At 45.0% G+C, this 26,296-nt stretch overlaps 1 protein-coding gene across 1 annotated transcript in view; it reads left to right on the forward strand.

The window, feature by feature from the left end:
• LOC144129281 (uncharacterized) overlaps positions 1-21,484 on the forward strand; it is a 108,239-nt gene extending 86,755 nt beyond the window's left edge. The window contains exons 9-10 of the mRNA XM_077663300.1: positions 8,372-8,635; positions 21,341-21,484. Of these exons, the coding sequence (XP_077519426.1) occupies positions 8,372-8,635; positions 21,341-21,484 (408 nt within the window). The remainder of the gene's footprint in view (positions 1-8,371; positions 8,636-21,340) is intronic.
• Positions 21,485-26,296: the final 4,812 nt, after the last annotated feature.

The raw sequence follows: 26,296 nt of genomic DNA on the forward strand, positions 1-26,296 counted from the left end.
ACATGGAAGTGGGCGAGAAAGCCCGATCCAGTGGACCCCTTGCCTCCGGAAACGCGCTGAACCCGTTGAAGCGTCCTGGGTCGGTTCTACTTTCAAGCCGCCAACATTAAACGCGACCGCCCTTGAGCACCCATTCGTTTTTTTGTGGCAGAAAAATAAACAACCTGGCCTTTACAACCGTGCGAAACCTCCTCGACGCCGCCTGCTGCGCCTTGCAACAGCGCCGTTCAAAGAATCACAATCCATTTGCCCCAAAGCTTCGGCCAGCCTCTGATTGGCGCGACGCGCCGGCATTGTCCCTGCACTGGAGTTAAGAAACCGCGGCAGCAACGGAGCGCCGCGGTGTTCTAATGGAAAAAGGCGCCGGACACCGGAAAACCAGTTATGGCGGGCGCTCGCTTCTCCCACGTGACTCTAAGCCAGTGCCTTTTTTTTCTCCCGCGTGGAAAAAAAGAAAAACACCGGCGGCGGGGGGGGGGGGGGGGGGGGGGGGGGAGATGCCGAAGGTGCGGTGAAAGTCGTCTGCTTGCGTTCCTTTGATTGACTATTATCGCAGAAAAAACAATGCGATCTCGCAAGCGGTGGCAGAAGTTTGCAGTTAGACAAATAACTTTGCGCGACACCACAGTTTTTACAGCGAAATATCACGCGTACAGCACCAAAACATATTTATAGGAATATAGCATGCTACTATTAAAGCGCTGCGCGCACTGCAGTCACATTATTCTGGCCAATATGAACGAAATCGAATATATGTAGGGGGTAATGTATTCTGTTATCAATACAGTAATGGTTTTCCGGGGCTTCCTAGGTTGATCTTTATACTAACGTACGAGAATTAGGCTAGCAAAACAATTTGGAGATTATTTTACCAGTATAGACTAACAAACATGCAAATGTTCAGATTTTTTTCGATAGCAGAACTCAATGAGTGTGAAAGAGATAAATCCGTCTTGCCAGTAACATTCCATACCGGATCGTTTTGCTGACAGTCCTGTCTGCTTTAATGCATTTTATTCTGATATGCATCTGTGTGTACAACCATGTCTATCGCAAATGCTTGTATTTTACAGTTGTGTGTTTACTCTATGTGCTCGAACTAGCGAATGTTTTTTTGAGTAAAGGGATGAATTTTTTCCCTACGTTTCTCTCTCCCTCCATGTAAATATAACAGGTTTCCAGCATAATGTAACCACGTTTTCAACAATAGAAGGAGTGTCCTAGGCGCGTAAAATGGGTTCAGTACTGCTGAGAGTCGTGTGGCCTTCTCTGCAGTATCTATTCAAGGCAAAACTTGAGTTTCAGTCCGGTGTGCGTATATGACATTGAAGCGACCTTCGCACTTAGCGACTGCATAGCAACAGACTGAAGAAGTTGGCGCGGAAAAATGAGGACAAACGAGACAAAGACGTTTGTCTCGCTTCTCCTCGTTTTCCCGCGCCAACTTCTTCAGTATGCATATCGACCAAATAGCCCAACTTTCTGCTCTCATAGCAACAGCTTTGTGTCATATGGTCAGCATATTGTGACTATGGCCAATGAGATGGTGTCTCCAAATTAGACCCGGGTCGTTTCCGAAATGTTGCCCATCCCACATTCGAAATTTTACCTTCATTGATTTGGACCAAAATCTATTTTCAGGATAATTTCAATGTGCTCGATACGATGGCAGTCTCTAACATTGACCCGGGCCAGCGCAAAAATTAGACCTCGGCCGATTTGGACCAACCATAACGAGCGTCCAACCATACTGAGTGTGCAACCAAAAGTGAGCGTGCCCGACACGATGAAGACCTCCAAATCTGGTCTGGGCCATTGCCAAAATGCTTTCGCTCGACCTTTGGTATTAGCATGGTTAAACCCTGCCTAACTTTCTTTTTCGCACTGCACAGTCGAATAATTAGGTTAGACTGACTAGCTAGTTTTTAAATATTAACCTCTTGTTCGCAGCAAGGTCTCGTCCAAATCATTTTTTCTTCAAGCTCTAAAAGATAGCGCGAGAAATCCAAATAAACAACAGTGGTGCTACTTTTTTATTTATTTGTTCCTTTCTGATGCAGAAAGAGGAGCAAGAGCAAAAGGCGAAACGCCTGACGATGGCTCTTGCCCCGCATACAGTATGGCACAAACGTTAAACATAGCTTTAAAAAAAGCTTCACACCAAAATCTTCTGTGGGAAATAAGAAGAGGAAAAAAAGGTAAATAAATCATGTAACGAAAAAAATAACAGTATAAGACAAACAACAATTCTTCCATGCCGGCACAAAGTACTTGGTACAAAGATTGCAAACAACAAAATTCTGAACATGGTTGTTGCAAGCTTTGGAAGAACAAAAATTGCAACATCATAATAACAAAACAACAGCAAGAATACAATTGAAAATGCACTCCTGAAAAATAGGAATTAGGGACAGAAACATGGCAGAATATGTGAGTTCTAAGTTATTTTCCAGGAGCAGAGGTCTAAGCCTATTTTTGGAGACATTAGCACTCAGATCTGTTAATCCTTGTATTTCATTTAGAAGGTTAGCTGTTTGATATTCAATATGTTGTCGTCCATAATTCGTTTTTATTTTTGGCGGCCGTAAAGTTTCCTTACGGAGTGGGTATGCTGTAGCTGCATTGGATTTTTGTACACTAAAGCTTCGCTTTTTTTATGCACTGAAGCAATTTGAAATAATAAATTTGATTGGCTTTTAACATTTTGTATTTCAGGAAAAGCGGCCTTGTCCGCAGTAGTTCCGGTGGGCCGTGATATTGCTCAAATATTCTTAACACTTTTTTTTGTAGGGTAATTAATCTTTTGTAACTGTGACTTGTAGTGGTACCCCAGACTAAAACACAGTAGGAAAGCTTGGAGTAAGAGAGTGAGTAACAAAGTACAGTTCGTAACCATTGAGGGATGAGTGGACAAATCTTAAAGAGGCAGCCAATTGTTTTACTTAGGTCAGCTATGAGGCTGTTAACATGAGAACTCCACGATAAGCTTTCTTCAAACCACACGCCTAAAAATTTTTGAGCCTTGACTTGAGCTATTTCTTTGCCATCAAACAGAATTTTTGTGGGAGATTTCCTAGGCTTGTTTAGTGGTGCAAACAATATGTATTTCGTTTTCTCAATGTTCAAGCATAATTTATTTGTGTTTAACCAAGTAGACAGGTGGAACAAATAGTTATTGACAGCATGTTCAATATCCAGGAGTGAATGGCTCGAGAAAAATACGTTTGTGTCATCTGCATACATGATTAGTTTCGGGGTATTAGGAATAGAGCATAAATCATTTACGTAAGTTATGAACAGCAAAGACCCGAGAATAGATCCCGGTGGAACGCCTTTTTTAACTGGCAGAACTGGAGGTGAACATTTATTGAAACTGAAAAATTGATAGCGGTTTGACAGATAGCTTTTTATTAATTCTTGTGGTATTCCGCGGATCCCATACCTATTCAGTTTAACTAGGAGGACATCATGACACACAGAATCAAATGCTTTACGCAGATCTAGAAATAGTCCAAGCGTATACTCTCTCTGTTCAAAATTTGTTATTATCTCATTTTTTTTGTTAAGCAGGGCTGATTCTGTATATTTGTTTTTTTTTTGGAATCGGTACTGCATATTACTGGTAAATACAAGGGGGGGCGGGGGTACTGCGCACAAAAAGACACGGACAAGAAGATAACACAACAGGCGCATGATTACATGAAATTTAACGAAAAAGTTTTGTATCCTGACGTTGATGGCATGTTCAAAAAGCTTGGACAGGATCGGCAGGACTGAAATTGGTCGGTAGTTAGTCAAAGCAGAGCTGTTCCCACCCTTAAAAATCGGATGTACGCGTGCTATCTTTAAGCGGTCTGGAAACACACCGATCTCGAACATACAATTCATGATATGAGCCAAAGGAATAGATATTAAATCAGCGACATATTTTATCGGTCCACATGAAATGTCATCATAGCCAGCAGCTTTATTGTTTTTAACGTATTACTTATTCGTTTCACGTCGGAAGGTGTCACGGGAGTTAACATGATCGAATTTTAAAAGTCAGCACAACTAGTAACAGAGTTATTTTTTGTTTTGTGTTAAGATCGGCGCATTCGGAGCAAGAAAGAAAGTTTGTTTTGTGTTAAGATCGGCGCATTCGGAGCAAGAAAGAAAGTAGTTATTCATGGCGATTGCAGCTGCACAGCCAGACAAGACGCCTTTCGGCGTTGTAAAATGAAAGTCTACACACGGTTTCTCTTGATTGGTTAGGCTTCTAACTTCATTCCATATTTTTCGGGGATTGCTTCTTATTTTTGAATATAGCTGCTCATAATACTGAGTTTTCGCTTGTTTTACTAGCGAGTTCACCATATTTCTATACTTCTTGTATTCAACAAACTCTGTCGGGTCACGATATTTAACAAATGCGTGGTACATCTTGTTCTTTCTATTTATCATCTTCAATATAGGTTTGCTGATCCATGGTTTTCTTATTTTTTTACTGTGCCGCTTCTGCGTCTTTACTGGAAAAGACTGATCGTAGCACAACATAAGTTAATCGAAAAACACATCATACGACTTGTTCGGGTCTTTTTCACTTAGAACAGGTTGCCAGTCAGTGGTACTGATATGAGAGCGAAAGATTTCCAGAGCGCTTCGTTTATAATGCGTGACTCTTTAATTTCTCTTTCTTTATTTTTAAAATTCGCAAGTGGAATGGAACAAAATGTTGGTAGGTGGTCGCTTATATCTACTGATAATAATCCAGAAATACTGCCGGGCGGATGCATATTACTGATACAGCTATCTAGTAGCGCGGCAGATTCTGTCGTGAGTCGGGTCGCTTTTGTAATAAGGTTCACACATGCAGTGGAATTTATCAGTTCGTTCAGTTGCCTCGCCGGTGGGTTGTCAGAAAGCATGTCGATATTCACGTCACCCATGACTGCAAAGGGAAGCCCTGAACTGCTGAGGTAATGAAGAAGAGCTTTAATGTGTTCAAAAAAGTGTAACTTGTTCCCTGCTGGTGGCCTATAGACTACTACAATCACAGCTGCATCTAACCGCATCGTGAGGCATTCCACATCATTTGTGACCATTGAAAACTGCTATATGACGTCATGTTTTTGTGACTGCAGCACGTACACGGCCACACCACCTCCCTTATTTTTTGAACGAACTAATCCATTATACCTGTATTGTTCAAATTGTGATGGAGACTGAAAGCCAGGTTTCAGAGAAAAGTATAACATCAATTGAAAATGAAAAGGATGACAACACATCATGCAGTTTATCTTGCTTATTGCGAATACTCCGTGCATTTATATGCAATTCTGTCAGGCGATTTTGCGGGCTGCCTAGGAATGAATTAAAAGAGTCAAGATTATGGTACTCGCAGTTTACATCTGTGTCCATCTTGATTGCGTGCCATGCAGAAATATAGGAGAATTTGTCTACTCTTCGTTGGCTGTCATCTTCTCTAGATCATCCACGCAAGTGATTCTAACTGCCGAAGAGCCCTCGTTTTTTCGCGCGAAAACCTTGCATCCAGCGGTCCAGACAAACTTCCATGGCACCTCCTTCTTCCTCTTAATCGCCGCACCAAGCAACTGTTTACCAAACCTCGTCAGGTGTTCATTTACATAGACAGGAGAGGAGGTTTCAAACCCAACCTTTTTTGCATCCATCCTGACTTTCTTGGACTTAAGTTTTGCGTACCTCTTAGTTCTGCGGACAAACCGAACCACAATGTTTGATTCATCATGGCGTGCAGTGGGTACACGATGCATATGTCAATGTCCTGTTCTGTAATTTCCACTCCAACAATGACACCAATTTTTTGCACAATAGATAACGGTTCACAATCCAGTGGAATGCCTTCGATCTCAAGGTTGTTGGAGCGCTGATACTGCTCGAGCTCATCAAGCCTGCGTGTGAGTTTATCGTTTTCTGCTTTCAGTTGGCTCTTCTCTTTGAGTACTTGCTGAATTGCATCTTTAAGTTCTGTCATTCCTTGTAGGCTATCTTTTATAGCTCTCAATTCAACTATCAGCTCACGCCGCAGGTCTTCTATTGCTTTTGCAGTATCGCGGTCATCTTTTCCCATTTTACAGCTTTTTGTCTCTTTTTTTGAGTACACCACATTCAACACATTAGTCAATATAGTTTGGCAGCAGCGCACAATTTCCACATAATACGCGGGCACTGAAGTTAACAAAAATACCTCACCTGCAAAAGGCAGATAAGATATGTAATGTGGCCCCGATGGTACGCTGCTGCCAAACTGCGGACAGGCGTTGGCCTTGCCGTCCTTTTATAGCTCCGTAGCCGAGGCTTGCAGCCCTCTGCCGGGATCACCCTGGTGTCGACAACTGGCGTTGCTGAAGCGGCACTTCTTTCCGAGATTTCCTTCCAGGCTGCAAAAGGCAGATATGTGATGTGGTCCCGATGGTACGCTGCTGCCAAACTGCGGACAGGCGTTGGCCTTGCCGTCCTTTTATAGCTCCGTAGCCGAGGCTTGCAGCCCTCTGCCGGGATTACCCTGGTGTCGACAACTGGCGTTGCAACAGATGCAAATTCGCTTATTTTATATCCCGCGCCCAATACGAACACTAAACTCATTGGAGACTCGTTTACCTGGAACGCATCGTATATTGCCAAATGAAATAAAACCATCATCCGCTTTCTGTTCCTTGGCAACGGGCGCTTTTCGGGGCGCAAGACACGTGCATCTCACAACGGAGAAAAGAAAAAAAAGTAGGCGGGGGGGGGGGGGGGGGGGCTTGCGGGTCATGGCGCTTGCTGCCCGGCCTGTGGCGATGGCTTGCTTTGTCGGGTCCTGGGAGCCCACGCACCGGCCGAAGCCGCGTCGCTCGCCAGCGCCATCTCTCGCTCGCAGCAAGCAAGCCGTGGGTCACGTGAGGCGGAGCTCGCGCTGTGACTGCACGTTTTTTGTGGGGCGGGGTCCGTCGCCGCCCCTCGATGGAAGCGTAGAGCAGAGCCCAGTGGCACCGGCCGCTCGATTTTGGGAGGAAATCAGTCCAAAATCGTCCCCCTCCATCGGCTCTGGCGGCGACAAAGGTGACGGAGGAAGCGAGAAACCGGCTGTGAGAATGTGGCCTAAGTCTGGCAAGACGCCGGTGCAAACGTAAACGTAGCAACGGTAGCGACCTCAGATAGATGCCTTCAACGTGCGGCGGCGGCAACTTTCATTTCGGCTGCTGCTAGACCGCACCACTAGCCGCCACAAATGACGGAGTCTGCGTTTACGTCGCGTATCACGTCACTCCGTCCTTTGACGTCATAACAGGACGCCGTGACGTCATAAGAGGGCGCCGAGTTTGAATCGGAGGGCGGGAAAACTTTTTTAACTTCGAATCCAAATTTCTTTCAATTAATTCCATCTTTCGCTCTCAGATAAGCGGAAACAAAGCCGTGAAATGCCGGACTATCATATTTTGCTAACAAAAAAAATTTGATAATGTTCTCTTGACTGTCCCTTTATTATAGGTTAAATAAATGTATCAGCACGTTAAACTTTACTTTTTGGTCTAACCAAGCGCATCATGTGTTTCATTCGTTCTCCTGTATGCAGTGTAACATGCAGCTGTAGTCTCTTTTGCGACTCAACAAACACTAGCACATGTTTGTTTGACTTACCTGCCCAACATTGCAGTCTGGTTGGTTAAAGAAGCAATTTTTTCCCTGCCCTTTTCCATCGCGATTTTGTCTCCGAGCGACGAGAGGGTCCACCAAGAGTAATTCCATTCCTGTTCTGTAACCTGCTTTTTCCCAGCTCTTAATCACGGCAGAAATGGTTCGTATTATTAGGTACCCTTAACTTGGCACTAGCTGCTAAGAAACTCTGTCATCCGTAATGAGTCAAAAGAGGCACCTTGCAACATCAACAGCTGCACTCGGGAGACTAAGCAATAGCGAGCCGTGGTCGTAGCACAAGTCGCGTAATTATCAAAGAGAACTGAAGATTGATGTTGCAGTGCATCTTCCTAAGCACATCTAATCAAGCACAAGGATCTCATCATTATCTCTGCAATTTAAGCCTCCCCTGTGGCTGCTGCGGACACTTTATGCAGCTTGGATGATTTTATTCTTGAACGAGATTGCAAACTAGCATCTCCAATATCCCTTCAGAGTGATGTGCCTGAAGTACTTTCTCTTCCTACAAAACTCTCGCGGTAGATATTCAAAAACGTATCCATCTGGAAGAAAATAAAGGTACCATTAACAATTATGCGCGCGCACAAATGAACCGAGAAAAGCTTTCTGCAGAGGCCTGGAAGGTCAATTTTTTTGTTTTTGAGCACAGTGAGTTGAAAGAACGTTTGTGTAATGGTTTCCACGGCATGCCGAACTGTGTTTATCGCAGAAGGAGCACCCAGGAATTTTCCTGGATTTCCTCCTAGGAGCCTGCTACAGCCGTTTCAACCTCACCCTGCCGACAATCGCCACAGTATACTACACAGGAGACCACTGGATAACTCTTTTGCACTTCCTTGGTGAGCTTGTGGTGGCTATGCCCCAAGACGACATGAGGAGGGATCTTCAGGAACTCCGCACGGTCTTGGCGATCCAGTTCTGCGCCTGCTGCTATGAGCTGCTGGCCTCACCAGTGGCCTACTACACCTCTTATGTGAGTTAAACCGCCATTCCAGCGCTTCATGGGATAGGAAAGTAAGTACAAGTACAAGCACTGCAGCAAATTATCTCCACGTGCCCGCAGCATAGGTCGTGCATACTTTCTAGAGTGCAGCAATTACGCATCCGTTGCTGCGGTGAGCGCCACGGTCAGTCTATGATTAACCGAGTGAACAAATATTTAGGAAGATAAAAGAGTGAACGCAGAGCGCAGCGGAAGAGGAATGACAGCTATAGCGAATATAGCACGAGGAAGAAATCGGTGGAGGAGGGAATGGCTGTAGCGTGAAGAGTAGCGAAGAGTGGCGCGGGCTCCCGGCAGCTGACCGATGACTTCGCTGAGAAGGTATGCATCGCTCGTCATAGATGGCACCGCTATGAGACTGATGGCAACTAGAGAGCTTGCGCCGTGTGCCACCGACTCTCTCCAGCTACGGTAATAGCGAAGACAGGGCGTGGAAGAAAGCGGAGCAGCAGAGAACCGCGGAAACGCGAAGACTAGATAGCGGTAGCCCGCTGTCGTTCGCCCCAGGCGAGGCTCACCTGCGGCGGAACGCTCTGCGCGTTACCCGAATCGACATTCATTACTGCCTCCGTTCAGCACTGCGTGTTCTGTATGCGGTCACCTGCGGTTCAGGAACCACGACAGTTGCTCTTATTACCATGAAGCGTAATCGTTGGCTAATGTTTTGTTCCAATGAAGCAGCCACACTAGGGTTACCACATGCCACGAATACACGCCGCTGCTTCGTTTTGTCAAAGCACTAGAAGAGTTGTTTTACCTTTACCTGACCGGCTGCTTTCAAATTATGCCCAGTAGATGTGAATGACTGCTTCTCGTTGGACACCAACGGACTGTTTTACTCCGTTCCTCGCAGCGGACTTTTCCAGCGGGTGTGGGTTATCGTCAATATGTATTCGAGTTGTACCTTCGAAAAACGAGTGTGGCATTGCAACTGAAGGCTTCTCACAAGCGTCCCCTCGACATTACAATAGTTAGTTTGCGATCTCTAGTGATAGACATCATGCGCAAAATATTACTTGGTGCATTGTCTGAAGCGAGCAATTTTGCCGTCGGACGTAGTTTAGCGTAGTTCTACAGCAGGCTTCATCGCTGAGTGTTGAACGGCCGCGTAGTTCGCGTGTTTATAGATGTGTGAGTACACTTTGAATATTTTAATGATTGACCTTTTATGCGAGCGCTAGTGGTTTTTCCAATATGTTTTAGCCTAATCTTGTGCCATCTTGAATGTTCACTGCAAATGCTGCAAACATCTATGATCTAGACTAGCTGGTCAGGACTGGGGCACGCGTCGGTACAACTCTCAAGATTTTTTGTAGATTTAAAGTAAACCGTGAGGCAGAGGTCATCGTAGCTCAGGTGGCAAAGCATCGCAGGCAGCTTGCGCAGGTCATAGATTGACATCCAATCGGAGGCGCCTGATTTCGTTCTCCTTGCAGGGCAGCAGCACATTTTCCGTTCTTAACTCCAGACTTATTATAGAGCTTTCGAAACTTCAATTTTGGCTCAAAAGCATCTCGAAATGAAACTTAAAAGGTAGAACTCATGCAAAGGATACGGTAAGTGGTTTGCGCACCGTAAATTTTGAACTCCTTCAAAAAAAGATGGGCCTGTCTGCAACAAAAAAGTTCAGATAGCTAGCTCTTTTGAGGTTTCAAATAAGTAGCGCCAGCTCATTGCTCCACAGCATCAATAAGAAAGAGCACACTTCCTGCTCTTTTCTGTTTTTATGATAAATTTCTGTTAGCCACCATGTCGCGCAGTCAACCGCATGTTTGACATGCTTCGCGGACGCACGTTTTGGTGCTCTTCGGATTGCGTGTGGTGACGGGAATAGGACGGACTGACGACAGCGAGAGCGACGTGACTGCGTGAAGCGTATGAGTGTTTTTTTTTAATATTTTGAAAGTTTATATCGGCTAGTTTATATATTTAAGCTAGTTAGGTGAAGTGCAGACTAAAGCGCAGAATTTAGGTCAGTGATCTAACAGCCTGGCCTATTCTGGCCGGCAGCTATAGATTTTCAGCGCTCATTTGTGTTTTAACAGCGTTAGAAAGGTAACTATTCATTTTCAAGGTGATTGGCATCTGCGGTAGGCAGAATTTTATTTGAACACGTGTTTGCAAGCGTTTTTATCCTGTGGATATTGTAGCATTTTGTGGTAGCAATAAACGAAGGCTGTTAAGATGGTCAAGCAACTGAAGGTTAAATGCAAGGAGTGTGAGGCGTCGCTGAATTTGAAGTAAACGTAGTTCGAATCGGTAAAGGCGGCTGTAGGCGCAGATTGTTCGCGCAAATGCGGCGTATCAAGGGCACACCTGGACAGGGCTGACGAAGCGAACACCAACCTAGCGTTATGTATAGATACCCTAGAAAGAGACCTATAGGTAGAAAGGACAGAGAAGCGCAAACTTCGAGAACAGTTGGTGAATTGCAAGAAAAAATGGCCGACACTGTTGCCCGAAGCCACATTGGCGGACATTCCATCGCCAGACACGTGGACGGGACCTGCGATGGCATGAACAGCGATAAAAAAGTAAATCGGGCAGTGTCAGACAGAATCAGCTATGTGGAGGTGGCAACCAGTATGTCTCGAGAGGATGGAGAGAAAGGGAAAAAGCTAACCCTGAGGATTGAGGTCCGTCACTGTTAAGAGGCAGCAAAATCTGGAAGCTAGGAGGGAGGGAGAGAGTAGCATTTTGCTTACCGCTGGTGACTCAAACATGAGGAGGAGAAAAGTAGCTATAATGAAGCGTGTAAAGGCAGATAGGTGGGTAAAAATCTGGGTATTCTCAGTGAGGGCAATGAACGTGGTGCTGAGAGAAACAAAAAAGCAAAAAACGAACTTTCTGATAATGTTGCAGGGCGCAATTTGGTAGTGGTAACGGCAGCCGGGCTAAATGATGTCCTGAATGGTGACACCGCACAAGTAGTGGAAAGATCAGCCGAGGGAGTTGACGATATAAGAGTGACAGCACAGAAAGGGCAGATGCTGGTGTGTACAGAGCCGAATGCGCAAGGACGGAACGGAAAGGCTGCCACGGACGTGGTGAAGGTTACTCGAGTGATAAGGAAGTTAAGACTGGAGAAAGGCTTTGAAGTGGCATACATAAACAGGGAAGTGCATAGAGCAGCTTTGGCCGAGGCTTTACACGAGATGGCATCCATTCTGGTGGAAGGTTTGGAGCAGACATCGGCTGGCGAGTGACAGGCCGGACAATAGATTTTTTAGGGGCAGTACCTTTTTTCGCTACGCTCAGGGATAGGCAAAAGTTGGAAGCAAAGTAGAAAATATAACAAAATGGCCACTGAAGGTCCAAAAAGAAAACTGCTAGAAACAAATTTAACAGCAGGATCAGTTGAGTAAACATAGAAGAGGGTGGAAGGAGAGCGAAATGGTAAGAAATAGAACAGCAGTTAAAGGAGGAAGTAGGTGCGTAGGCCCTTTGCAAGATACATAACTAGAAGATGCACCGTTTATTGATGGCTACGTCTGGGAAGGGGAGCAACACAAGAACAGCGGAGAAGAAGGGAGGAGGAAGTATGCTGATAGTTCACGGAACAAATTTGCAAAGAATGAAATCAGCCTGCGAATAACATGTCTTTGTATCAGATAAAATCAAGACAAGATGAACATAAAATCCTTCCCACCTAATACGATAACATCCGTTATATACATGCTGGCAAAACCGGCGGTGAAATTAAAAATGCGGTCAGAGGTAGAAAGTAATAGGATACTCGGAGAAGTTCAGAACGGGTTCAGCGTTAGTAGGCGCTTAGTGGATAGCCTGTTCGGGCTTACTCAATGCATAGAAATAGCTAGGGCGGAAAAAACTTCTGTATTTAGCCTTCCTGGACATTAGTGGTGCATACGACAGCGTAAACAGGGAACCCCTGTGCAAGATAAAAAAAGGCGAAGGTATCGGTCATGAGGCAATTGTTTTTTCTACAAGAATTATATCGAGAAATTAAAGTTAAAATTACATTGGAAGGAAAAAAATTACAAAAAGTGCCGAGGTACAAAAAGGATTTAGGCAAAGTTGTCCGCTATCACCATTGCTCTTCATGCTTCATATGATAAAAATGGAAACAAGGCTACAATGAATCAAATTAGGCAATAATCTGTCATACAAATTAAGCGTGAAGTTCGTTGAGCAACGGCTATCGGGTATAGTGTAAGCGGACGATATTGTACTGTTAGCAGATCTTCAGGAAGATTGGCAAAGTCTGGTTAATTGCTGGCGAGAAGAATGAGACGCTCTAGGTTTCAGTTTGAGGGCAACAAAGTCAGGTGTGATAATTTTAAACTATACAAGCAAACAGGTGCCTAGAATACAATGCATGAAATGCCTAGAGTGGCCGAAAATAAATATCTCGGGAGTGTGAGTAAACGAAAGGCAGGTATGCTGGGAAAAGCACGAACAGTTTATTATAGCAAAAGGCCAAAGAGCTGCCGGGATCAAGAAACATAGGGATTAGGGGGGGTACCACAATTATGAAGCAGTGAGATGTAATTGCGAACGAATAATGGTGACGGGGCCTACTTTCGAGAATGCGGTTCTTTGCTTAAGGACAGAAGTTCAGTCGAGATTAGAAATAAATCAGAGAGCTGTTGGTAGATTAGCACTGGGTGCCCACGGGAAAACCACAAACGAGGCAGCACAGGGGGGTATTGGCTGGTCGGCGCTCGAAGTACGGGAAGCTCGGAGTAAAATTCTATACGAAGAACACCTGAGGAGATTGAACGAGAACAGGTGAGCAGCTAAGGTATTTAAATACCTATACAGATGGAGAGTTGACTCACACTGGCGGAAAAGAACTAGGTAGCCAACCAGTAAGTATGACAGACACGAGGGCGGAGAAAGAAAGAACATTAAACGACACGTTGAAAACGCGGAAGGAAAAATTTGAATTAATTCAGTGGTGAAGAAGTAACGTGTAGAGCTATATAGATACTGGAAAAAGCAGATCAGGAACGCATCGTTCTAGGAAAACTCAGGAGGCAGTGCCCTACTCTTCGGTATCAGGTCAGGGTGTCTTGGAATGCGCAGTGAGAAAAAGAAATTTAATGAAGACGGTGACACATATGCTGTGTGTGGTAAATCTGTAGAAAGAAGTGAAGCCTCACATTCGAATGCGATGGTATCCATCCGAATGACGATATAGGCACAGTCACTCATCCTGGGGCCCTAGGGTTTAGAGATAAAAAAGTGACGTTCTCACCATAATCTACACAAGCATTAACGAACGCTCCATCCCCTCTGTGCTTTCCTTGATTTAGATGACATTTCTTTCTTTCGCATTACTTCCACCTGCGTCAACCCAAAGCGCGAAGAGCAAACGTTAGCACGAAAACTAATACGCAAAAATGTTACATTCTGGAGAAGAAAACTAGGAATGGCTATCTGAGGAACTGCCTTCCCGTCATCGAACTGAAAATCAATCAAATGCATTGTCTTCAATTAAAACGTTCAAGTTTCTTCATAAATCATGTGACTCATCAGATTTCTGACGCAATTTTCAATGCTATTTCAAGTAAATTTATACGCCCAGAAGACTCAGGAACGAATATGCGTTACAAATGAGGTCTTCTTTCGATGTGATTGCTAGAGCTTCGTGCCCCTTCTTTTCTACGAAAACAGTGGACGAAATGTCTTAAAGGTGGTTTATTATTTATTTATTTATTGGTACATACTGCAGCCCTATTGAGGTGGGTGTAAGCAAAACAATGTAGAGAAACAATTAGCACAAGAGTGGCGAACAGTAGAGACAATATGAGTAGAAAAAAATCAAGTGCAAAAAAGGCAAAAGTATTCAATCACTTCTAAAAACAGCTTTAAAGGAAGAGAGCGCGTACAACCAGGTGAAGAATTCTAGCATTCTATAATTACACGCGGAAAATAAGTGTACGTAAAATTGTCCATTCGGGCAAAATAAGGAGTGATGTTTAGGCTGTGGCGACTTCTAGTTTTAGTTAGTATAGCTGGCATTAGATAATCATTTGCATAGGTTCGGCAAGAAGAGTTAATAATACAATGCAGAAATATTAAACACTCAGCCCTTCGTCGAGCTGAGACCAGTTGCAGGCCCAGTGCTGAAAGTAATATGGAAGGCGAGAAAACTCACCAATCCTGTGGTATAAGAAACGAACGGCTTTTTTCTCGAGTGCCTCGATTTGGTTAATTTCGCGTTGTTTATGCGTTTTGCAGACAGTAAAGGCGTATTCAAGTAGCGGATGGATTAGCGACTTATACTTTAGTGGTTTCGTATCTCCAGGAGCCAATTTATTGTAGGACGCAGGTATCCTAACTTTTTAGTGGCTTTGAGGTAATTCAATCTGTATGTTTTGACCGTGACATGTTGGGTGTAAAACGAAGACCAAGGCATTTGAATAGATTCAAGCTCTGGAGGGGTGTATTTTTAATTCTGTAAGTAAACACGGAAGATGCCATTCTATTAGTGAAAGTCATAACAACGGTTTTGCGGATGATAATCGTAATTTGCCATGTGTTCAATTCCTGCAGTCATTCTTGGTGCAATGTTGCCTTTTGGTTCCATATGAGCCATGCATAAGGCTCACAACTTGTAGAAGATAAAACGACAAACCTTGGCTTAGAAGCACCTGGGTCGTCTTTGTTCATACTGCGGTCTTCAAATATAAGGCAGATATGTTTGCCAAGCTGATCGTCAGAAATCAGCTGGTTTTCAGTTACTTATTACGGAGGAAGTGACAGAATAACACGGAGGATGCCACTGGCCGAGAGCGCGGTCACCAGCCATCTCTTACTCAAGTCGAAGCGAAGAGGGTAACACCCCCACCCCCCACCCAAAAAAACGAAATACAGTTACAATCTCATATTTTAATGGAAGAAGGTACCCTAAAAAAATACGCCTAGAATTTACCTCACCGCTCTCGCAACACATGCCCGCACCTACCTAATATTCTTCTACCTTAGGCGGCTCCACAACATCACTCGGCCATATTTCTGCATGCATTTCAGTCACTTTTACAAATAAAGAATAGCGGTATATGAGCACCTGTAATGTAAGGTTCTGTTACACTATTCTCTTTTTTTTTTGTGGGCCGCGTATGAAATGAAGCTTAAGAGAGTATTGTTTAATAATTTATAATGTGCCTCGAATTATCTAAAAAAAGATTCGATCAGTGCTTTTGTCTTCTGACTTCACTAATTCTACGCTACACTGTTTTAACACTTTTTGACCATCATAGGCAGTATTTAGAATATATAAAATGTGTTGACTTGCGCTCTATTGTGCAAAGTGTTTTATTTCATTTTGATGTGGGATCATACGCCTCTGTGTGTTGTATAAATTGCCAAGTAAGCGACTTGTAGAAAATTAAATGAATTTCTTTAGTCGCGTTTGACAGCATTCTCCTTAGAAAAAAGCTTCTGGCAACCTTGTAAATATATATTTCCAACGTGAGTTTGGCGGACAGGATTGTGTTTTTCCGTGGTTGTTGACGACGAGTGCTTCAATAGCTGGAGCCAGGCAAAACCATACGGCATTGGCGGCCGATACGCGATAGCGCGAGCGGTGCACCGTCGCCCAGCACGTCTGCTGTGCGTCACCGGTTGATATTAGGTGGAATTCTTCGAGAAGCAGAGCAATGCCGGCCGCGTCGCAGTCAAGATAAGTTTAAAACGAAAAACAAAGTACTTAGAAAGAAAAACGGGCAAAGAGTCACAACTGAAGCTCGCGACGACTCGAACACACTTGCCGTTACCGCGTGTAGTACGGCTTAATCCGCACATCGTGAACAACGTCAGAGCTGAGCTGTCTACCACATGGTTGCGTGACGCCCTTAAGGAATCACTTTCTCGTTAACATCACTGAGAAGCCGTAGTAGTTGGCAAGCGCTGAAGTTGCGGCAGTGCAGCTCCTTGGACAATTCTTGGATATCCATACCCGTACTTGGACACTGAGTTTTTTAAAGATAAAATTTATTATGTCAAAGCAAGAAAAATTTATAACATTGTTTGGACATATTGCTTCAAGTCCTAGCGGGAGGTACAATGCAAATTTTACCAACAGGTTCAACTGGAGAGGGTGGAGGGCTGTACAAAAAAATAATATACACTATACAGTGCTACAATAATAGCATAAATTTACTAAATACGCAACAAAAATACATATTTCTAAAATAAAAGAACGATTTATGCAAGTAGCAATAAAATGCTATAAAAGTTACAACAACACATATATAAAACAAAAATTAGGAACAAGATATCAATGCGGACTCGCAAAGCGGGATTATCAGGTAAAACATGATTACACCTGTAAAAAAAATTAAAGGTCAATTTAAAACCCGTGGCTAGTTAGACCGTGAAGGCTAATTGATTGCATATCCTTGCAGCGTTGAAATTCATCAGCCGTTCAGTATATACACTGCTACATTTGGGAAGGTTAAAATTACAGCTCGATGCTTGCTATCCACTGTGAGAAGGTAGAACGAAGAGGCTTAATTAGAGGGGAAAATTAGTGTTTATTGTATTCTTTATTAAAAGCGAAAATTTATAGCTGCGCAAAAGTAAGATTGATAGTACCTGACTAGGATCTGTAATACTGCTCCAGACCGCAAAATAAAAAAAAAACTGAAATGATTTCTCCTGTAGCGTCAGCTTCTGGTTTTACACTGCGCCAGAAAGGAACAGAGCGTAAGTTGAATCCCGGAAAGGCAGCCACGCGGAAGAGTGCCAGGGGGAGCGGAATTACTGCTTTTGTAGTAAGAGCTCAGTAATTGTCATACTGCTTCCCTTCCCGCACCCTGAAATAAGGTATTAAACGGGAGTAAAGGCAGTGTCTTCCCAGGGAAGGCATGAGAGAGAAGATGTCATGTTAAAAAGAAAGGAAAGTCGCTTGGCGCACGCAAATTTTGACTGGGCTAAGTGGTGCCACCCCTGATGCTCCGGACTGTGGTATAGAAAATAGGGGAGTTAAAGAAAAGAAGGGAGAGGTGAAGAGGAGAGAGACGCGGAGCGTCGCAGCACGTGGTCGGTTCCGCCAAGTGGAGTAGATAGATATAGTGGATGGCGGAGCTCTGCGGTCGAGACATTGGCAGAGGGAAAGCAGAGGTTGGAGGCAAGAAAGAAAGGAGAATGGTGTCTGAAAGGCCCCCGGAGGGGAAAAAAAAATTGCGTTAACGGCGGTACGTAAAGGAGGCGACTGACACGCCCGCGTTATGCATGATTCAAACGGTGAAGAAGTATAGGAGGGGAATACCCTGCTAATGGCAAAATTTTTGGAGCATTTCTGCTAATCGCAGAGTTTGTAACAAAATGTGGTGCACTTAAGCATAGTCATTAACGGTATGTAGCCGAGCCCCTAACCGTTGAGCTGCCGCGGCGGCTCCCATGTGATACAGGCAGGGTCACTGCATACTACATAGTAGTGTCGAGAAGCTCAGTTGGGCGCCGAAACTCTTTGTCTTCGCGTTGCTGGACCTGGTGGGTGTAGGTGAAAGCGACTGTGATCTCCTATTCCCACGGATTGGGCTGGTAACAACAGGGTGCGTGATCCATTCAGCTTGCGCCGAGTTATCCCTACCTTATACCGACAGGCGTGACGTCCCGAGGTTCTGACCAGGAATACTGTGAAGGAATGGACAGATACGCTTAGTACAAGACCTCCTGCTCTGTTATCCTACGTAGCTTGGGAGTCGTGGGCCGAGTCGCTACGGGTATGCGTTTCCTTCAATGCTATGAAGTGGAGCTGCACGCGCGGAACATGCTCACAGGGTGAACTGAAGTGTGCGGTGCTTCGATGCAGGCTGGTTGGCCGTTTCGTGCTCTTGGCTCTCCTGTTCATAGTGACAGCGAGTTGCGGCTGAAGCGTCAGCGCGAGACCGAATAACTGGTTGTTAAAACAGTCTGCTCGAAACTGAGGGGTGAACGATGTCAAAACGTTTCCAATTGGTAGAACAGCATTTCATTTCCTACTTTTCCTTTCTAAGTTGTCGTGTTATTCTACCTGTTAGAAAGAACGTGTTAATTCGCAAGAACTAGCTAAAATCAGATTTATACACGAAAACGGATTTTAAATTGTTTTTTGTCTGAGTACAAACCTGAAAGTAACGCACGGAAACTAGCGGAAGTATTGTACTTTTTGAAGTCTAAGGTTGGACGTAATCTCGTCTGGTCGGGTAGTAGCGTCATAGGAAAACAAAAATACATGAATCACCGACCAAAGGCTTGTGTCAATAAACGACGTTTCGGCTTCCTTACGGAAGCCTTGTTCACTGAAGGCTTTACTAAAAAACCCGGCTCTTAAATACGTTTCAATAATCGTCCGAGGCATCTTGCATACACTGGCGGGAGATTGCTGTCATTGCGATTAAGTGTTTTTTTAGTCGTTTGTATCGCCAGCGACTCAAGATATTGGCGTGTAAGACCGTTTCTTTCTTTGGCGATAATAGAGGCCTCATTCCAGCAGATACGATGTTTTGCTGATACGGCATGCTCCGCAAGAGCGTTGGCAACTACTTTTTGGTTTTCTACGTCCTTCTTGTGCTCTTTCAGGCGCCTTCGAAAATTCCCGCTTTCGCCTATGTATACATAATCGCACTCATCACAAGGGATCCGGTACACCACGCCCGGGAATTTTTCCTTTTCCAGCTTTTACTTCACATTCACAAGTTCGTGCCGTAACTTGTGGGTGGGAACGTGGGCAACGTGAACGTCGTACGAGCGCAGCACACGTCCCAGTGCTTCGCTTACACCAGGCACATAGGGGATGGCGGCACGTAATTGGCAATGGCTGCGGGCCGTGTTCTCTAGGAGCACTGAGCGGCGTTCCACGGAGGCTAGAAATTTCCTGGGGTAGCCGCAAGTCGTCAACTCACGGCGCACTTGCACCAGGTCCGAGGCATGGTCTTGATGTCGTGAGCAAATTTTTCTCGACCGAAAGGTCGAGAAAAAGCCGCAACAGCCGCAACAAAAGCCGCAACAAAAGTGAAGCCGCTACAGCACGTTTGTAGCAGGCCGGGTTCACTGAGTTAAAATGTAGGTACCTGCCCGTGTGGGTCGACTTCCTGAACACTCGATAGGAGAGGTTATGGCCCACTCGCTCCACTAACACGTCCAAGAATGGTAGTTGGTTGCCAACCTCCTCCTCGACAGTGAACTGTATGGCCTTTTCTATGCTGTTAATGTGCCTGGTGAACGCGGCAAGTGCGTCCTTCTTGACTATACAAAAACAGTCGTCGATGTACCGCAGGAACACATTAGGTCGTGGATGGAAGGAGGCCAGAGCCCGGTTTTCGATGGCTTCCATGGTCAGGTTGGCGGCCGTGACAGAAATGGAAGCGCCCATTGCAGTTCCGTGCACTTGCTTGTAGAACGAACCTCGAAAAAAGAAGTACATGTTTTCGAGGCAAAACTTTAACAACCGTGACAGGTCCTGTGCCTCAAGGGGTGTTCTTTCGCTGAGCTTCTCGTCATTTGGGAGGGCAGCCGCGCAAACATCTACCGCTAGATCGACTGGGACGCTGGTGAAGAGCGACGTAACGTCAAAAGACACAATGATGTCGTCATCCTCCACCACGACGTCACGCACTTTTTCAGTGAAGTCAAACGAGTTGCGTATGAATGTGGGTCCTTTTCCTACTAGCGGCGCGAAGACACGGTGAAGGTAACCCGACAGCTGGCATAGGGGCGAACGGGTAAAATCCACTAGTGGATTTTAGTGGATTTTAACCAGCCTTTGGCCACAGAAGTCCCTCATCCTTCTCTACCTAATTGCGCGTTTGGGCCCAAATAAAATGACCTGGAAAAACTCTTCATGGCATGTCCTTGCTACTATTTGTATCATATTAGGCGATGCTCACTTAAGCGCGTTTTTTTTGGCATGGCTCTTATGGTCGCCTTGAATAGAGTCTCTAACGTTGCCGGAACCATCTGCGCTTTCCCCCAGGCCTGTGTCGCGAAATGAGCTACTTACAAAGTCAGGGGTCGAAATCAGTCCGCGTAATGGAAAAAGAGCCAGTTCTGAAAGCAGGTTGAGGAGATGATGATTTCGCTACCAAAGCTGTTTCCATAATTCTCCTTTCTTTCTCATAAGTGCGCAGTCCAACTTCTAAACTGACTTGCAAGCCGTCGTCTTTGCATTCACCTGCTACCTAACACTGTGGAGCACGCATCGTCACATGCTCGCAGCAAGCTCAGAAGTGTGCAGTATCTGGTCAGCAGAGAATTTTACATGTAATCGCATTAAAATATTCACCAGAGCAGTGACGATGCAGGTGTTATGTATTAAAGAACTTAAAGAGAAGAGTATACGTTTAGTTGTGGTAGTCAGCTTAAGCCGCGCAAATTCATCGCGGAATGGAGCATGTAGTTGTCGCTAAGGAATATTAATTAGCTAGGAAAGCATACCCTGAGCCTTACGTGCGCGCTATTCATTTGCCGAATATTTTTAAATTAAGAGGTTCTTAACGAACACCTGTTCTAATCTATAAAATTAGAGAAATCTTTTCGGGAGGTTTCTGAATGTGGCTTCACACTTTGCTGTTTTTGGTGTATTCTGTTTATTTCTGTTTTCTATCTTTCTTCTGATTTTCCGCCTGCGCACAGCCACTCCTATACCATGACTGCCCGTGCTCTATAATGTGTCTCTTAGCCGCTGCCTCTGAACTAAAACACGCCATTATCTGTGTCCAGGCGCAGCGGATTCTCGAGGTGGTGGTCAGAGCCGGCAAGGACATCGAGGAATTGGCCCCTCATAGCATGCAAGCACTTGCAGCGCACGCAACGGCAAGGGCTGCTGAGATGAAAAGTCTCAATCTTGAAGAACTTTGTGAATAACAAATGTGTTTGTCAAATAACGTTCTATGTCCCGCCTGAATGATAGTTGAAGAACAACAAAGCTAGCAAAAGGAAAGGTGCTGCCTTGTCTCTTGATAACTTTTCGAATGCTAGCTTGGCTTGTTACAGCGAAGTGAATACTGTCGCGTAAAAAGGTCTGATGTAGCAGAGGCGGGCAAGTATACCATGGAAGCAATATTTTTGGAGGGTTTATGTTTCCTGGTACTTGATGCACAGCCAGTAGACTTCTTTCACAAAATTTTCTTTTATATGCCTCTTAATCTTCATTTGGGTGCAGCGTTAGAGAGAACACAACTTTCCGCTTTACAAACATTAATCATTCCTGTTAAGCGAAATATGTGTACGTTTTCTCATGGTTATGTTCCACTTCTCCGGTTTCGGTCCTTTCCATTCGTATCGACTTGAGTTATTCAGTTAGAAGTTTTATTGTGTTTGAGTATTTTAGTTGATAATTTGTTGGTTTATTGTTATTTTTGTGACCAACTGTGCTTTGTTCTAACCACATGGAAGCTCTACTGCCTGACGAGTCACACGCTACGTGTGACTAAGCATTCCCCGTAAGTCTTCCGCCGGTTACCTGAGGTTTACTTGCTAACCAGGCTGCCCTATCTAAAGATGGAGCAGACACTCATATCACGTACATTCAAAGGAATTTTATATCTTGATTTTTAATGGCAGATATAAAAATGTAACTTTCAACTATTTTTTCTGAGGTGCCTGCCTAAGAATGTAACGTGCTGGGAGATTTCTTTGGAGGTTTGCTGAATGGGCGGGCAACGTTATGCCTTCGCGGAATAGCGTAGTGAACATTCTCTAGAACTGAAGTTACGAAGATTTTTTCTAGTTAAAGTCCTAAAAAATTCAGTACCAACTATCATAGACTTTCAAACTTTTATGAAGTGGCGTTATCTGGCTTACGATGGCTGGACTTGCCGGTTTGAAAAGGGAGGAGGAGATGGCGTATTAAAATCGGCCACGTGCTGTAGGAATTCCAGCCCAGCATGAGTTTGCAAGTCCACGAAGACAGCAGAGCACAATCAGAGCTAGTGGAGGAGTCCGTCTATATTACGCGTACTGCTCAATGTATGCAGAGAAATACTGAGCTCCGAAAAGGATGAGCGAATAACGGAAAGATAAGAAACAGTGTCAACTAAAGCATCTTCCCTGATGCCTTCAAATTTGTAGGGAAGCATATTTAAGGGATCTCTAAGGAATAGTAAAGGCATAATTAACACAATAAATACAACAAGCTGGTGTTGTTCATGGTGATTTACGGTCTGAGGAGGACGACGGAGGGTCAAAATGAGCGAACGAAAAGTGAGGAGAACGCCGGAGTCATAAATAATTGTTACTGCAGTTGTACCACCCTGGCGTGAGGAGGACGGACGGTAAAAAATGGTCCACAAGAATTTGAGGGGAACTTTAGAGGAGTCGTAAAGAGTTGCGTTAATGTAGCATTTTTTCGCACGGTAGTAACAAAACCTGAGGAGGAGAATGCAGGTACAAAATGACCGAATGGAATGTGAAGGAAACCCAAATGTAGTTAATTTCACAAGTCAACGGAGGTTTATGAAAGCAAATTGCACAACCCATTTTTACGTACGTATGTTCATGGTTTGTTGAGCCTGCGACACGAATGAAAATGATCACTGGGAAAATAATTGAACGACACAGGAGTCTTAAATGTTTCAGTTATGCTCTTCCACCACTTTAAAGAGCACAGGCTATATTTACATGAACTAAAGCGGCTGTTTGGGCTTGTTGGTCAGTGAACATGGTAAAAGACTGCAGCGCGAAAAAAAACAAGGACGAACAGAAGTGGACAGGACAGGGCGCTGACTACCAACACATTTATTCAGAAAGATGAGCAGCTTATATAACGCAGTCCAACACCCACGTGACCAAGAAAATAGCAAACGCGTTCAACTATCTAATACAAAAAACAAAACGAAGTACACAATATCAAAGTGATTCATATCTAGGTAACGCAAAGTCAGCCAAGAACCGATAAAACCGAGAGGACCACGACGAACCGTAAGGTGCACGCATGGAAAATGATCAGTCAGCGACCTTTGCCGCCAATGCAGCACGAGGCAAAACGAAAACGAAAATTACAATATAGTCACCGAACACTAAGTAAAAGTCGAAGCTAAAAGCAGGGTCGGGGCCAAACGCATAACAAAACAATACAAAACGCATCGCAAAAGCTGAGTCAACCGTTCACAGTCAAACTGAGTCAAAAAAGTTGAAAGTTCTCTAGAACAAGAATTAAAACCAGACGTGTTTAAAAAAAGGACGTGTTTATAGTGCGCCTAGAAAACTGGACTCCTTGTCTGTAAGTAAAATTGAAGGCGTGCTGACGCGCTTGTCTCCAGCTTTGGCTATCATCCTTGCCTCAATGATGACCCTTTCAATTTCTGTCCGCGCCCGTGCTCTGACTACCGTGCGCGTGTAACATGGTTCGCACCCTTTGCAAGACTTGCAATGGTCGTCCTGGTGCCCGCCACTTTTGTTACGGACCCTCCGGCGGTGTTCAAACAATCTCTCGTTGAGACACCTGCCGGTTTGCCCAATATACACGCGTCCACACTTCAAGGGAATCTCGTAAATGACACATGTAGCACAATGTGTGAGTGGTTCTACATGTCTAATAGGGCAAACGTTTTTCTTTTTCTTTTGCTTTGTCAGCAGTGTAAACACTCGTGACAATTTGCACGGGGCTGAGAAGACAAGGTTTACGTTGTTTCTTTTTGCAACCTTCTTTAAATCGTGAGACAGCTTGTGAAGATACGTGATGACGGCCAAGGGAGGTCGTTTGGTCTGTTCAAGCTTGCCTGCGTCTTTGCCTTGCACTTTCAATTTCTGGAGAAGAGTCTCTAAAACGCTACTCACTAGTGTTGGTGAGCAGCCAGCACTGCAAAGACGTTGGACTTGGTTGTTAACACTGCTCTGCATCGTATGGGGACAGCTTTTTGTGAGCGCTGCCTGGATGGCAGAAGAAACAATGCCTCGCTTGATCAATTTCGAGTGAGCGCTGTCATGCTGAAGAAGACCTTTCTTAGAGCGAGGGTTGTACGTCCAACAGAGGTGGGTTTGTTCAAAACTAAAAAGCACGTCCAAAAAATGAACATCCTGGCCTCTCGGCGGTTCACAGGTAAAGTTCAGTCCCCCAAGATGGGATTTGAAAAGGGCGACAATTTCAAGAATGACACGCTCCACAGAACCAGGTGGGCAACTTCTGAGGACGATCATAACATCATCCACATACCGGAAGACCGAATGGACCACATCACCCGGGAGAACCTGGCTAATGCGCTTGTCGGCTGCCGCCAGGTAGATATCACACAGGACTGGCGCGATTGATGACCCGATGCATACGCCATTCTTTTGCACGAAGTACTGACCGCTGTACTGAACAACAGTAGATTCAAGGTAGAACAGAAAAAGGCGAAGGAAATTGTCGCTGCTCACACCCGAGCGGTTCTGGAAACGCACTTCACCCGACTGTTGGATCACGTCGCGCACCGCTGCGTATAGACCACCGTGCGGAACGGAATAAAACAAGTCTTCAACGTCAATTGTAAAGCCAGTCGTAGCGTCTGAACTGCCTTTGAATCGCTGTAACACCTCTGACGAGTTCCTTACCAGAAAAGGGTCATCTAAGGGTAGGCCATTCATGTGGCGTTGTAGGTAGGCACCAACTTCAGCCTGCCACGTACCTTTTTCCGAGATGATGGTCCTCAGAGGGCAGTCAGGCTTATGGGTTTTGCCTGTGAAGAAGACTTCCAAGAAGCACTCTCGGGCCTTTTCTGCCGATAATCTAATTCTATCGAGATGGAAACTTGTCAGTAGCTTCAAAGCCAAAGTTTTCTTTCTGATGGGGCGGAATTGAACCTTCTTGAAATTCTTTTCGAGCGCTACCTCAGCCTTCTCCTTCTACAAGTGGTCAGGGAGGATGACAAATCCGCCTTCTTTGTCGCTTTGCAGAGCCATAAGGTTTCCCTCCTTGAGGCGTTTAGCAATCGAAACGATGGGAGGCTTAGCATGCGTGAGCGAGGCCCTACAGCGACGTAGAACATCGACGCCATCCCCAATGACTCGTGCCTTGTCTTGCTCTGGTACTCGCGGCAGATGGCACAACGAGTACCAGAGCAAGACAAGGCACGAGTCATTGGGGATGGCGTCGATGTTCTACGTCGCTGTGGGGCCTCGCTCACGCATGCTAAGCCTCCCATCGTGTGCATTGCTAAACGCCTCAAGGAGGGAAACCTTATGGCTCTGCAAAGCGACAAAGAAGGCGGATTTGTCATCCTCCCTGACCACTTGTACAAGGAGAAGGCTGAGGTAGCGCTCGAAAAGAATTTCAAGAAGGTTCAATTCCGCCCCAGCAGACAGAAAACTTTGGCTTTGAAGCTACTGACAAGTTTCCATCTCGATAGAATTAGATCATCGGCAGAAAAGGCCCGAGACTGCTTCTTGGAAGTCTTCACAGGCAAAACCCATAAGCCTGACTGCCCTCTGAGCACCATCATCTCGGAAAAAGGTACGTGGCAGGCTGAAGTTAGTGCCTACTTACAACGCCCCTTGAATGGCCTACCTTTAGATGACCCTTTTCTGGTAAGGAACTCGTCAGAGGTGTTACAGCGATTCAAAGACAGTTCAGACGCTACGACAGGCTTTACAATTGACGTTGAAGACTTGTTTTATTCCGTTCCGCACGGTGGTCTATACGCAGCGGTGCGCGACGTGATCCAACAGTCGGGTGAAGTGCGTTTCCAGAACCGCTCGGGT

Source organism: Amblyomma americanum, chromosome 1, assembly GCF_052857255.1.
Source record: "Amblyomma americanum isolate KBUSLIRL-KWMA chromosome 1, ASM5285725v1, whole genome shotgun sequence".
Lineage (NCBI taxonomy): Eukaryota > Metazoa > Arthropoda > Arachnida > Ixodida > Ixodidae > Amblyomma > Amblyomma americanum.